Source organism: Oryza glaberrima, chromosome 10, assembly GCF_000147395.1.
Source record: "Oryza glaberrima chromosome 10, OglaRS2, whole genome shotgun sequence".
NCBI classification, from domain to species: Eukaryota; Viridiplantae; Streptophyta; class Magnoliopsida; order Poales; family Poaceae; genus Oryza; species Oryza glaberrima.
In genome coordinates, this window is record NC_068335.1 from 3,521,174 (window position 1) to 3,536,626 (window position 15,453).

General features: G+C 40.9%; 1 protein-coding gene across 1 annotated transcript; it reads left to right on the forward strand.

The window, feature by feature from the left end:
• Positions 1–3,666: 3,666 nt before the first annotated feature.
• LOC127752669 (leucine-rich repeat receptor-like protein kinase PEPR2) lies at positions 3,667–7,337 on the forward strand (the record flags this gene model as incomplete). The annotated part of the gene is made up of 2 exons (XM_052278074.1): positions 3,667–6,499; positions 6,587–7,337. Coding segments are annotated over 2 exons (3,162 nt in total), but the record flags the coding sequence as incomplete, so codon positions are not given.
• Between the last annotated feature and the right edge of the window lie 8,116 nt (positions 7,338–15,453).

The following is a 15,453-nucleotide window of genomic DNA, read 5'->3' on the forward strand; positions in this document are numbered from 1 at the left end:
ATTGTTGTAGTTAATTTTTTTTAGTAAATTTGCATGCCTAAACTTTATATCAGCACTATTGCTCGTGTCAACCATTTTTGCTCTATAGAATTATACATTGCAAACTCAAAGTTAAGTTTATAACTTCAATCTTTTCTTCATGAATCTAAAATTGGATATCATTTACATAATTCTGGCACTGAAATTACATTGTTTTTTCTATGTAATTATCAAACAAAAACGCTGTAATTTCTAATACTATATGTGAAAATGGATGTATTTTAGTACCATGTTCAGGTTTTAAAAATTTTGCATTTCCTTTTTTTTCACAGAGGAAAAGAACTGAATCAACAGTTGTTGATTTCAAAAATAAGTTGGATTCATCTTTACTTGAAATATATAGATATAATGTTTTGATTGGTATGAAAAGAAAACTCTACTGTCATAAAACAAAGGTAAATAAGCCGTATGCTTTTTATAGTCTTTATGACTTTAAAATTTATGTATAACTTTTTTTTAAATGAATTCACTTTTCTTCTGCAGAAAAATTCAATGAAGAAGAATACAACATATGATACTAAGCTCACTAGACTTTCTGTGAAGTATTTTTCTCAAGTGCTAGATGAATGTCTGGTCATCACAAACAGATAATTTCTAAGTCCTGTTAGTTACATATTTTTGGTATTGAAATTACAGTGTTTGTTTTATGTAATTCTTGTACAAAATGACTGTAATTTAAGAACAAATTTTAGGATGCTGCTGAATATTGTCAATTAAGTGATTTGAATGGTGTATGACATCTTGGAGCAATTTTTAGTTATGGTCTGAACTTTAGAATGCTTTGAATATTCTGTATCTTTAAGTTTGTTATATCCTTTTGATTGATGCGCTAGTATAGCGTCCCTGAAATATACTGAAAATTGAAGTTTTGTAGTTTTGAGGAATAGCAATTCCGTATTAATAAAATTCAGAGCAATTTATAGTTTGAGAATTGATGTTTTGTAGTATTATTTGAATCTCCCAAAACTCTGTTGTGAAATCTTAATTTTATTTGCAGCTATATGTATGAATACTCGGATGTTTGTTTCTTAAGAAAATTTAGAGCACGTTATTGTCTGAGAACTGAAGTTTAAATTTGCTCTAATTGAGTTTTCCTATGAATTTCTAAATTTCCTGCTAATCAGTTAATATGCAATAATGAGTTATGGTCTGTTTAGTAACATTCTATAGATTTTATAGTGTTAACAGATTTTATTGATTCTATAAACAGGATCAAATATATACGAAATCTTTGATGTTTCTGTAAAGTCTTAAGTCTACAAGATGTTAGTTACATATTTGCTGTAGAGTGCTGTTCTTATATTGTTTTTGAAGTTTTATACTTGTGTTTCAGACTGTCAGATGGCTAATCAAGTATGCAGTTCTATGTGTAATTTTTTCTTGTTCTTGTGCTATTGTCTGTTCTATTGTACATTCAGATTATACGAATGTGGTTTTGTGCAAATTATTTTTGTTGTGATGTCCATTTTCTGCGGCTGTTTGTATGTTGTTCTTTCATACTTTTTTAATAGAACACAACTATGTGTTGTTCAACCAGAATTTTCAGAGTAAATCTTGTTCTGTTTCTTAGCACAAAAGGACCTGAACTGCAATCGGTTTGTTTCAGAGTTGGTTCAAATTACAGATTTGGTTCAAATTTCAGAATCTTATTTTTGTTCTAATTGCTGTGCAGAATCAGTTTCTTCTGTTGTATGTATTTTTTTGTCTGATGTCTGTTGTTCAATGAGGATTTGCAGAAGACAGAATGCTGATTATAAATCAATTGCAGTGTAGATCAATATTCAGTGTTTTCAAAGGATCCAAATCAATTGCAGTATAGTGCAAAATTCAGTGCGTTCAGATATCTGTATATTCCTTTGTTCTCTGTATTGAACTTCTCCTAAGTAGTGTAATCTATTAGATTGGCTGCAGTATTGCTGTAACTCTGTGGGTTTGTACATCTTTTAGTATCCAGATATTATCTTTTAGGTTGTTGAAATCCAGAATGCATCTCACTGTAACTCTCAGCCCTCTCAACGTTAGTGCAGATTTCAGAGCTTTGCAGAAACAAAGCTGTAATCATCATTCAGCATTCAGACTTCAAAACCAAGCATTCTGTCTTCAAAACCGCTAAACAAGAAAAGAAGCTCTAAGCAATACAAATTTCCAATAACAAATCTATAATCATCATTCATCATTCTGTTTTTTCTGGTGATGTTTTTTATTGCTGCCCTCTATGTGTCTACTTTTTTTTTTCTAAACTCTGTTTTGTTGTAAGAACAAAAAGAAAGACACAAGATTAGAGGAAGATATCGATCAGATGAAGAAAAGGAAGAATCAGAATAAAGTCCAGATCTGTAGCTAGTTACATGTACAAATTCAAAAGAATCACAGGTACCTTGAGATTTGATATTTTCTTGAATTTTGATTCCCAAACTTTCTTCCCTTGATTTTTGTCTGGAAGAACCTTGTTCTTTTCTAATCTTTGCAATTTTGTGTTTCTTTTCCTTCATCTCCATCTTTTCCCCCAGTTTCATTTCTTCGATCTATCTGTGTTTCTCTCTGAGATTTTGCCTCTTTTGATCACTGGTCACGTGATTGTGTCAAAATCTACTTGCATTGCAAATTTTCTATCACGGGGGTTTGCTCCCTTATTTTTGGGCTTTATTTGGGCTTAAATTTTGTTTTGAGCCCGTAATCTTTTTCATATTTTAAGTTGGCCTTTGACAGATTCGTTTTTTTATTTTTTGTTACGGTTTTTAGTTGTCAAATTTCTGGACTGTCAGATAAAATCTATTGGTTGAAAAAATCGACAGATTTAGACCCCTATTTTCTGTCGACTGAACAGTAGACAGTCCCTAATGATTAGTAAGAAAGCATATGTAACATGTGTGTAAAGAGAGAATCTAAAAAAGGATACAAGGCTGCATGCAGCAAAGTCATAGTGAGATATGTTCGATTTTTTTCTTGAGATGGGACGACCGAAATGAGGCATTTTCCAATAAAGGGGCACTAGTTATTCCCTATTGGAACTCGTCTTTGAATTCTCTCTTTTTCCTAAAGCCGAAAAGCAGTCCACCACCTTTCTCCTCCGTCTCCATCCATCCCTGGAGAGTGTGCGCTGCGGTGAGGTGGACCGTGGACGCGACGCGCGCACGCACGCGCGCGCTCCGCAGCCGATCCGGCGGCATCCACCACCACCACCTCGCGATGCGATGCGATGCCGCCGCCACCGCCCACCATGGTGAGGTTCCAGGTTCCCCTCCATCTCCTCCTCCTCCATGATAGCTCCATCCATGTCGCGTCTCTCTCTATGTCCCTCCTCCTCCACGCGCGCACTCACCACTCCACTCCACGACCACGACCACGCGGCGAAGAAGACGTCAAGCCGCCGTGCCGCAGCAGCAGCTCATTCTCATGTCGCATGCCCCCCGATTCTTGCTCTTCCTCCTCCAGCTCCTCGCCGCCTCCGTCGTCGCGCGGCCGCCGCCGCCGGAGAGAGCGGACTCCGCCGCGGTCCTGCGCTCGTTTCTTGCGTCCCTGCCGCCGCCGTCGCGGCGCGTGCTCCGGCCGTCATGGCGGCGTGGCGGCGGCGGCGGCGCCCCGCACTGCGCGTTTCTTGGCGTCACGTGCGACGCCGCGGGCGCGGTCGCCGCGCTCAACCTCTCCGGGGCGGGGCTGGCCGGCGAGCTGGCGGCGTCCGCGCCGCGCCTCTGCGCGCTCCCGGCGCTCGCCGCGCTCGACCTCAGCCGGAACGGCTTCACCGGCTCGGTCCCCGCGGCGCTCGCGGCGTGCTCCCGCGTCGCGACGCTCGTCCTCAGCTTCAACTCCCTCTCCGGCGCCGTCCCCCCGGAGCTCCTCTCCTCGCGCCGCCTGCGGAAGGTCGACCTCAACAGCAACGCGCTCACCGGCGAGATCCCCACCACCGGCCTCGCCGCCGGCTCATCGGTTCTCGAGTACCTCGACCTCAGCGTCAACTCCCTCTCCGGCGCCATTCCGCCGGAGCTCGCCGCCGCGCTCCCGGAGCTCACCTACTTGGACTTGAGCAGCAACAACCTATCCGGGCCAATGCCGGAGTTCCCGCCGCGGTGCGGGCTCGTCTACCTCAGCCTCTACTCCAACCAGCTCGCCGGAGAGCTCCCCCGCAGCCTCACCAACTGCGGCAACCTCACCGTCTTGTATCTATCCTACAACAAAATCGGCGGCGAGGTGCCCGATTTCTTCGCCTCCATGGCTAACTTGCAAACGCTTTACCTTGATGATAATGCCTTCGTCGGGGAGTTGCCGGCAAGCATTGGTGAGCTTGTGAATTTGGAAGAATTGGTGGTGTCGGAAAACGCGTTCACCGGCACAATCCCTGAAGCAATTGGGCGGTGTCGATCGTTGACAATGCTCTACTTGAATGGCAACAGGTTTACCGGCTCAATTCCAAAGTTCATCGGCGATTTGACCCGATTGCAGTTGTTCTCGATTGCGGACAATGGAATTACAGGTGAAATTCCACCGGAGATTGGGAAATGCCGCGGATTGGTGGGAATAGAACTTCAGAACAACAGCCTTTCTGGGATGATACCACCGGATATCACCGAGCTCAACCAACTGCAGAAGTTGAGCCTGTTCGATAACATACTCCGCGGTCCAGTTCCTCTGGCATTGTGGCGATTATCCAACATGGCAGTGCTGCAACTCAACAATAATAGTTTCAGTGGTGAGATACATTCAGATATCACTCAAATGAGGAATCTTAGGAATATCACCTTGTACAACAACAACTTCACTGGTGAGCTACCACAGGAATTGGGGCTGAACACGACACCGGGGCTTCTTCATATTGACCTCACTCGCAACCATTTCCGTGGCGCAATTCCACCTGGTTTGTGCACGGGAGGCCAGCTTGCAGTTCTTGATCTTGGATACAACCAGTTTGACGGAGGATTTCCCAGTGAGATAGCTAAATGTCAGTCTCTGTACAGGGTTAATCTGAACAATAATCAGATCAATGGGAGCTTACCTGCAGATTTTGGCACCAATTGGGGGTTGTCATACATAGATATGAGCAGCAATCTACTTGAAGGGATAATACCAAGTGCGCTCGGTTCATGGAGCAACCTCACAAAGCTTGATCTCTCAAGCAACAGCTTCTCAGGTCCAATACCTCGTGAGCTCGGCAACCTGAGCAATCTTGGAACTCTGCGCATGTCATCAAACAGGCTGACCGGACCGATACCACATGAATTGGGAAATTGCAAGAAACTTGCCCTTCTGGATCTTGGAAATAACTTTCTCAGTGGAAGTATTCCAGCAGAGATCACAACACTTGGTAGCCTGCAAAATCTATTACTTGCTGGAAACAACCTGACTGGAACAATACCAGACTCCTTCACTGCAACTCAGGCCCTCCTCGAGTTGCAGCTTGGTGATAATTCCTTAGAAGGAGCTATACCACACAGCTTAGGTAGTCTTCAGTACATCTCTAAAGCTCTTAACATTAGCAACAACCAGTTGAGCGGACAAATCCCAAGTAGCCTCGGCAACCTTCAGGATCTGGAAGTACTTGACTTGTCAAATAACTCATTGTCTGGTATAATTCCATCACAGCTGATCAACATGATCTCACTTTCTGTTGTTAATCTATCTTTTAATAAGCTATCTGGTGAGCTCCCAGCTGGGTGGGCTAAGCTCGCTGCGCAGTCTCCTGAAAGCTTTTTGGGGAATCCTCAATTATGTGTACACTCCAGCGATGCACCATGCTTGAAGAGTCAATCTGCGAAAAATAGAACCTGGAAAACACGGATTGTTGTCGGATTGGTAATCTCCTCTTTCTCTGTTATGGTTGCTAGTCTGTTTGCTATTCGTTACATTCTGAAGAGGTCTCAGCGCCTATCGACGAATCGTGTCTCGGTCCGTAATATGGACTCAACTGAGGAGTTACCAGAAGAATTGACCTATGAAGATATCCTCCGTGGCACTGACAATTGGAGCGAGAAGTATGTCATTGGAAGAGGTCGGCACGGGACGGTCTACCGGACAGAGTGCAAACTTGGAAAGCAGTGGGCAGTCAAGACAGTTGATCTGTCACAATGCAAACTCCCCATTGAGATGAAGATTTTGAACACAGTGAAGCACCGGAACATCGTCAGGATGGCTGGGTACTGCATCCGTGGAAGCGTCGGCCTAATCCTCTACGAGTACATGCCCGAGGGGACGCTGTTTGAACTGTTGCACAGAAGGAAGCCTCATGCTGCCCTTGACTGGACAGTCCGGCACCAGATCGCCTTCGGTGTAGCACAAGGCCTCTCTTATCTGCATCATGATTGTGTTCCCATGATTGTTCATAGAGATGTCAAGTCAAGCAACATACTGATGGACACTGAGCTAGTACCGAAGCTCACAGACTTCGGCATGGGGAAGATTGTTGAAGATGATGATTTGGATGCCACGGTGTCAGTTGTTGTTGGCACCCTCGGCTACATTGCTCCCGGTAATCTTCCTTCTTTCACTTGCATATTCCTCAGATCACAGTCGTCTTGAACTTGAGTACTCAACAATCGTTATGTCTTCTTCTCAGAGCATGGGTACTACACAAGATTAACCGAAAAGAGCGACGTCTACAGCTACGGAGTAGTGCTACTTGAGCTCCTGTGCAGGAAGATGCCTGTGGATCCTGCATTCGGGGACGGTGTGGACATTGTGACATGGATGAGATCGAACCTGACGCAGGCAGATCGCCGCGTCATCATGGAATGCCTCGATGAGGAGATCATGTACTGGCCTGAAGATGAGCAGGCAAAGGCACTGGACTTGCTGGACCTGGCCATGTACTGCACACAATTGGCTTGCCAGTCAAGACCTTCCATGAGGGAAGTTGTGAACAATCTAATGAGGATGGACAAGTAAAGAAATGTGAAGATTTTAACAACATTCCGAGGCCGAAAAGTTATCTCCTAAATAGCTTACATGTAGAAATGCAACTGTAGAGTTGATACAAATGTTTCTTCAGAATTTTGTCAGACACTTAAAATTTTCAGTTATCTATAGGGAAAAATAATTACAGTGTTATACTAGAATATGATTGTATTAGTATCATAGAAATTCTGGCCTCAAGTTATGCTGTAAATTTATCTGCAAATAACTTTCTAAAGGTAAAATTTCTGTTTCCTAACCTGCATCCTCTGAACATGTATGATTCATGAAGTATCATCTGTTGCCTACTGTTAAGAACCAAAGTTTGAGCTCGAAATTTTCAGTTTATCTCTGTCAATCAAGAAAATTTACAGTGATAATTGTTTTATTAAGTGAAGACAAATTACTATTTCCTAACCTGCGTGATCTGAACATGGACGAACTAAAGTTGAGCTCTTCTTCAGTCTGAGAACCTTTTTCAGTTGTCACTGCTGCAGGTGTGAAAAAACTCAATTCCTTGGTTGAATTCCATCTACAAAACAGATTAAGAAAAAGCCAAAGGAATCTGACTCCTTTCATGAAAGGAGGCAGGAAATCGATTCCATGGCAAACTCCTGTAAAAAAATTGATTCCTTGTCGCGCTCTTCAGAAGAACGGAATCCTCCCTGAGGCCTCCCTTCCCTCACCGCCGCCATGGATGAGCTCTCTGCTCCTGGTTCCACTTCGACCGGGGCGACCTCGTGCGCCTCCCGCCGGAGCACATCTCCCCTCGTCCGCCGCGACGGCGGCTTTCCCCGCCTCTTCCGGGGGTTTCTGTTTCAACCAGCCGGACCTATTTTCTGTAACTGTTTCCTTGAAAATCTTTGTTTTATCCAATAAATATGAAAATGTTGGTTTGTACTATTTGAACTGCTGGATTTTAGATTCAGAATAATTGTAGATTTTCATCGGTTCTAGTAGTCTATAATTCATCTTCCATGAGTGGAAGTGGTTACTGATATATTGCATGGAAAATGCAAAAGATTCAGTTACATCACTAGATAGCATAATATTTAGGTTAACAACCCACTTCTGTCAATCAACAAAATAATAACAATTTCTAATACAACTCACGAGTACAACTAGCTGCTTGAGGTGAAACTGAAGGAGAAAAGAGGAAGGTGATACAGGTTCTAGAAGCTAAGGTAAGGGCTGGAGTAAGGAGGAGAGCTGGTGAAGGAAATCAGCAAGGAGCCAACCAATTCCAGGTTACCACCACCGCCGTTCGCCAATGTTCTGTTCCATGGCCTCCTGAAGGAATAAGTTCACTTTAGATCCCTCTATTGTTGTTGTTTTGTTGTCTCTCTATTTGGGGCCCTAGCTTGGGCCAATGCTTGCGTGAGAACCTTCCTATTGCGAGGCCCACTTGAATTCCTAACAATTCCCTCTTTGAATTTCGGCGCGTCCATATGAATTATGGAAGGAACTCACCGCCGGGATCCCATTACACCTGTAGCTCTTGAATTTTCTTAGAGTTGCTCACATATGGCTTAATAACTTCGCTCTATACTTTGTCTGTCTTGCATTGAATGTATCACATTGGAAATGTTGCTCTATCTTCATAGCATCTCCTGTTGGAATTACATAGCCATCAACCGTCCATGTAACAGCTGCTAGTAGTAACATCTGATATATATTGGATACCCATCTGATATATTTAGCATACTCAGCTGTAGCACATAACATCTCTGAATTCTTCTTTTTTTTTTTTTAAATTACACAGTACAACGCAGACACTCACAACGCACGCGCACTCACCCCTATGAACACACGTACGCAAACTCTACCCCTATGAGCATCTTCAAAGACTGGGCCAGCAAATTCTGGAGAGATTAACGAAATCACCACAGGCGCCTCACTGTCGACGGGTATGTCGCCTACCACTGAAAGCACAACACCGTTAAATCCTAGAAAATTCGCTCCCATGGGAAGTCGAACCCAGGACCTCATATCTGAATTCTTCTTGGAATAAAACCCATCAATGAACAATTTTTCTTTAGCACTAACATCACCGGACTGAATTCATAAACCTTAACCGTGAGCTCGTATTCACTTTTTTAAATATTTTGTCCATTGCCACACGAATTTAATTGATGTTCAGTTGACTGTAGGAAGTGGTTCTTACTTCCATTAACTAGAACAAATGAAGGTGACTACAATTCATCAAGGATTCCATTTCTTTGCCACATGAAAATTTGATCTGCTCAAAGTCAGTACTTGGATTTCAGGATGTTACTGGAATGAGCACAACAGAAAGCATGCAAGTGAACCTGAAAATATACATCAGGTTGTCCCACGATTATAACATTGATTTATATTCCACCATTTATACCCCCAAATAAAAGGAATGCGATCTCAACCTGCAATAATCTAACCTAAGCATGTGCAGGATAACCTTACCATCACCAAGCTCCTAAAATATTTGCATTTCAACGTATTGTGTCTCAAATTTATCTCAGCAAATCAACAACTCAGCATCAAGTATATGTCTCAAATTTCTTGCTTAATTAATAGTACCATCATGCAGTTTGCTAAATGATAAATTGTTCGCCCTAGATAGCAGTTGGTCTTCTGAACCATATCAACAACCCAAAGAAAGATGATTCAGGACCACAGACAACTAATTTATCTTCCTTACTAACAACTGCTAAGAAACCGATATGCAAAGCAGTACCTTCAGCCACTTCAAAAAAAAAAAAGAAAAAGAAAGCAATACCTTCAGGCAAGTCTCGTGGGCAAAACGGAAGGTTTTCAGGACAAACCTACAAAGAGATGTCGCACTCTCGCAGCGGCGGTGGACGATTTACGGCGCAAATCGACAAAGATGGACAAACTAAGAGAAAACTAAAAGCAATATGAAAAACGATTCGATTGATTGATTTTAGATTGATTAGTTACAATTGAACCGGCCATGTCTCTTATATAGGGGTTGGTCTTGCCCTTTACAAGCCCTCCTCCATGTCTAAGAAAACTTCGAGTAAACCCAAAACATACCTTTCCGAGTAAGAAAACTTCGAGACCCAGCAAAACAGACCCAGACTCGGACTTGCCGGTTAGACCGGCCACACACCGCCGGTCTGGCCGGCCCTCCACCGGCGGTCTGACCGGCCAACACATGGCAGTCAGACCGGCCCACTCGGAGGAAGTCGGCACTTTGGCAATTTTTCCTATTTTAATCCTAAGTGCCAAATTTAGGTGTAAATAAATTCTACTGCATTATTCCATTTGTACAATTTAATGCACAGGAACAAATTTCAATATGGCGCGCCAACATTTCAGGTACTAAAATATCACATTAACAATAGTTGGCGTCTTTTGACAATACTAATTAAATTTGTTTAATGATTTATTGTTTTGCAGAATTCAACGATTTTAACAACAAATCACACGGATGATAATAACATAGATTTGGATAATCCTGCTACATTTGAGGTATAAAAGTAATTTCACAATAGCATATATATGCTGTTGAAGAACATGTAATTTTAATGTACTTTTGGTATGTTTTAATATGCTGTTTTTTATTTTGAGGTATAAAAGTAATTTCACAATAGCATATATATACTGTTGAAGAAAATGTAATTTTAATGTACTTTTGGTATGTTTTAATATGCTGTTTTTTATTTTGAATTCAATGATGAAGACAATGCAGTGGAAAACTGGTGTCTTGATATGTTTAATTTGCCAGATATTCAATGCGACATTCAGTTAGAATATATTAGTACATCTCACTGCAAGTTGGGAAAAAAATGATAGAATAAAATAAGGCTAATCTTGTATATCTACAAAGTTTTACCCAACCGGATCAAAGATTTATCTGAATGCAACCACCAAAAAATCAAGAGTGACACGTGTCAAATAAGAGCAACGTCAGCAGCAGCTTGGTGGGAAACATGGAGAGAAAGGAGGGAAGGCAAAGGCACAATGCTTCTGGACCACTAGAGCTAGCTAATGCAACTTAATTATGTGTTCAACGCTCAAATCTGCAGTTAACCACTCTCGGTTCAAGCCAATTGAGGTAGAGAGTTAGCTAAAAATTTTCAATCACCTACATGCTAAAGAACATGTACAAAAATAGCTCATAAATGACAACTTGCAATAGATAGTTACTTGCTAGAGATGTAAAACAATTTCTCTGTTATTGGCTGCTGAATACTGAATTACTATACAGCAGAGCTACACACTAAACAATTCAATCATAACTAGACTATGATATTGCCCATTCGCGCGACTCTAGTCCTTCTATTATGTGGTATGTGGGAGTGGTAATCTTTTTTTATAGGTTTCTCGTTGGTCGTTGCTAAAAAAAACATAGGTCAGACTAACTAATATTATGATAATACACTAAATAGCTTAATATTTGTTACAAATTTTATAAGTTATTGTCTTATAGGTCTTCGTGGTTGCATGACCCCTTGCTTTTTATTGGCACGTGTTTTTTATAGCCTATGCACAAATATTTTGTAGGTTTTTAAGGAATAAGTTTGATTTCATTTAAATTCATGTGAAAATCATTAAACTTATATTTTTTTTACCCAATCATTAAACTTGTATTATGGCGACCATAACTTTGCATGTCCTTATAGTATTTTTTTCCTAAAATATATTAAAATTATTTGTTAGAAACAAAATTAATCAAATGAATCTTTAGCTACGATGAGGGTTTCTTAGTAAATAGTTTTTACAATAGATGCAAATCGTAAATTATATGTATAACATTATACCTTCATATGTATATTCTTTAGCTTTTCCACTTCCTTTCTTCTTCTAGTAGTTTCATCTACGGAAATCTCTTAAATTATTGTTTGCACCATCCATCTAATCCAACGGCTAAGATTCATTTATCCTCTTTTGTCTTGTAGTGAATCCAATGGCTAATATTTATCGAATGATATGGCTCATCCTCGTTTCATTTTGAGTTTCACCTTTCAATAGTTAAGACTAGAAAATAACCGCGGCTTTGCCACGCATTAGTATGTATAGGTCAGCTGAATTGGATGGACCTAGTGCACTGTTAATTATGAAGCCAGGTAAATAAGAATTGATCATAACTAAATCTGTATATCCAAAACAAAAAATTGGCTACATAATCACAAATTTTTACATTCAACTTACCCGATAAATCTAGTTTTACATACCATCAAACTCAGTTGCTTTTGTTATTGACAATGAGAGATCAACTTTATTTCTCCTTACGAAAACAATAAGAGGTTCATATCAAATATGTTTTCCTTAGAAAGATATTATAATATCAATACTTAGAGATTAGCATCAATGGTGAAATAAGGAGAATTAACTATTTGTTATTCAGTGAAGATAATAATATAACTTATCACCAAATCCATCATCTTGTGATATCTCATTTACCACAACCTTGTTTAGCATGAGCAATTGAGCATTGCTCTCTCACTGAATCGTACAGTGGTTAAAGTCCCAGTTCTGCACCTGCATTTCTTAGTCCCAGCACTCTATGTCAACTTAAGAAAATGTAAATAAGGTCATGAACAGAAAAAAACAAAACCTGTGTTATTATGAAGAAACAGAACATAAGAATGTAACCCCTTGAATTTGAGCTATGGTAGACTTCAATTTAGATTTTAATATCTAGAGGATAATGCAGTGACTCAGTTATCAGAATCTAAAGTAGTGAAAGAATTAATCTTTCTTGAATCCTAATTTAGTCACGTAAGCTACAAATTGTCCACCGTTAGATGCAGGCAGCAAATTGTATAAACCGTTCGATTCGTACTTCCGTACTCAAAAAGACACTAGCAGCTTCCAGTAGAAGCCTCGCAAAGCTGCAAGCACCGCATGTTGGGCGGGCGAGTAAAAAAATCAACGGCATAGTTACGTTCACACTTAGTTTCATACCAACTTCATTACATTCATTATCTAATGGTGGAGCCATGAACATCACATTCTATTCGGTGTCATGCTTCTCGAGCTACATATGAAATTCTTAAAATATTGTTTTAAATCCATTTTAAATTTTATAATAGTTAATAAATTCGTGTATACTCTTAAATAAGTATCACAAATTATTCAACAATTCAATTTTTTTTTCATATATCGTTTATATTCCATTCAGCATAAATAGGGCCTTAAAAGGAACCTAATATATCGTCATAATTCATTAATTATGTGGTGCTCTAGAGTTCATTAATTATGTGGTGCTCTAGAGAAGCATTTTATAGTGTCGTATTGTTACTTACATCTTAATCAAATGAATATTTGTATATACTGGTGAATTTATATTGATTGCCAATGAGAAATCAATAAAATGAATTAATTAGCTTCCCACGCTTGGTTCCGTTTATCTTAACTCCTCTTTCTCTCGATAAATATGATTATTTTTTAAGTACTACTCATTGCACATATTTTTCACTTCAATATATATTAAATATTTTTTTACGGGTGGGTATATATTCCTTGTCGCACAAAGTGTGACTTAGTGGCTAGTATAACATGAAGCAAATAGTTTTGAGAGAGCATAATACAAGTATATGTGATCTAAAAGAAATGTAGCATGTTATCAAGACAAAGGTCGTTGTTGTGACTACAGGGTAGCTCAAGCAGAAGTTATGGTTGTGATCTTCATCCATACAGAGGTGAAATTGAAAAGCAAAGAAACTCTACTTTTAAAAGCAAAATAGAAAGGGCAATTTCTTTCTGTTGTTCTTATAGGTCAAAATTATCCCACTGAAGTGAGTATAATAGAAAATTTCTTGGGGCTAGTTTTGCTAGATTACTCCGTGCCATGAAAAGGATAAAGAAGATTTTGTAAACAACTTGACAAATGCCCATAAAATTAGCATCAGGTAAGCAAAAGATTTTGGATCTTAACGAACAATCATGTAAATAGTTTATATAACTGTTAACTTTTTTTTAACATAATGCTAACTAAATTTAAGCTCAAAATGCCTTGCTATGTTTTCTTTTTCATTTTCCTTTTGCAGATTAGTGTAGCAGCTACGTAACCAAAAGCGAAAGCATCATTGCTAACAAAGTATATAGATAATGCAATGATTTGGAGGTCATTTGATCGATATCTGATTCACGTCCTCAACCGTTGACACATACTCATCAGATTAATGTAATGTTAATTTTATAGTCGTTGATGGCTTAATATGAAATAAATTATTGGTCAAAATATATCATCGAAGATTGTGTAAAAAAATTATATATCTTATAATTTAAAACAGAGGGACTAATTTGTATTACAAATCACAGTTGCAGTTTACACATATTGCTGCAGAGATGAGGGTGCCATACACTTGGACTCTTATAATTACAAAAGAATAAGATTACAAGAATCAATTAAGACACTATAATTAGGCACCAATTATAAGCTCTCCTCATGAAGCTATGGCCGCGAGACAGCTGAGGACGGCAGGGGAGCCGGCCTCCTCCGTGAACCACCGGTGCTCCAGCGCCGCCTCTGCCGTCATCCTCTTGTCGCCGTCGAAGGCCAGCAGCCCAGCGAGCACCTCGCGCCCCGCCGGCGACAGCCACCGCAGGCCGCCGAACGCCAGCGAGTTCCTGGACCCGATGTCGTAGTCTCTGTTGAGATTATAGGCATATAATGATTTAATCTATTCCATAAACAAATCATGACATTACAGATGAAAACTAGCATGAACGCATCATTAGATCTACACATGTAAACTACACAGTATAACATGAACAGATCAAATATGCGCAACATATTGAACACGTACCGAGTTAACGGAAAGACCGGCTGCTTGGTCGAAACTTTTCGCAAGCGTCTACGAAGGCACGAAACACGCGAGCGAAGAGGAAGACGAGCCGTCGCGAACGAACAGGGAGCAGTCGCGCGAAGCGCTTCCCAAAAACCTTATTGCCGCCTTCTCCCGGTGCAGGACGTCGAAGGCAGAGGTTCCGGAGACCTGCTCTCCCGATCGCCGGTGCACGCCGGCGAGCGAGATGGAGTAGTCTACGAGCGACGGCGCAGTACAGAGTAGGAGGCAAACCCTAGATTGATTTCGCGTGTGTTGCGTGAAGACGGCGGGTCAATTTATATAGAGAAGGGAAGGGTCGCTTGATCAGGGCGCCCGCACGATCTTTACTGCGCGTAACCGAACCGGATAAGTCGCGCGTAACTTATCCGAACTCCATGCCGTTTGCACGCACCGGATTTTTCGGAACGTTTCCAAAACAAAAACGAATCCGAATTTGCAGCAAAACAAAACTGCAAAAGGAGGTTGCATCTGCGCAAGGATGAGGAGCCAATTTTTCGGACCATTCGACGCGTACGTCGTGCACGCGCACCGCCTGCCCTGCCCTGCCGGCCCGGCCCGGCCCGGCCCGGCGAGGCGAGGCGAGCGAGCGCGCGCGTGTGTTTCCCCTCTTCTCTCCACCACACATGCTTCAAATGGCTAGGAGTGCATCCTCCCTTTTAAGGAGGTCCCCCTCTCCTAGAATAAGCAAGGTGGTACTAAACTCCACATGCATGCCATCCCATGAGGTGGGCTT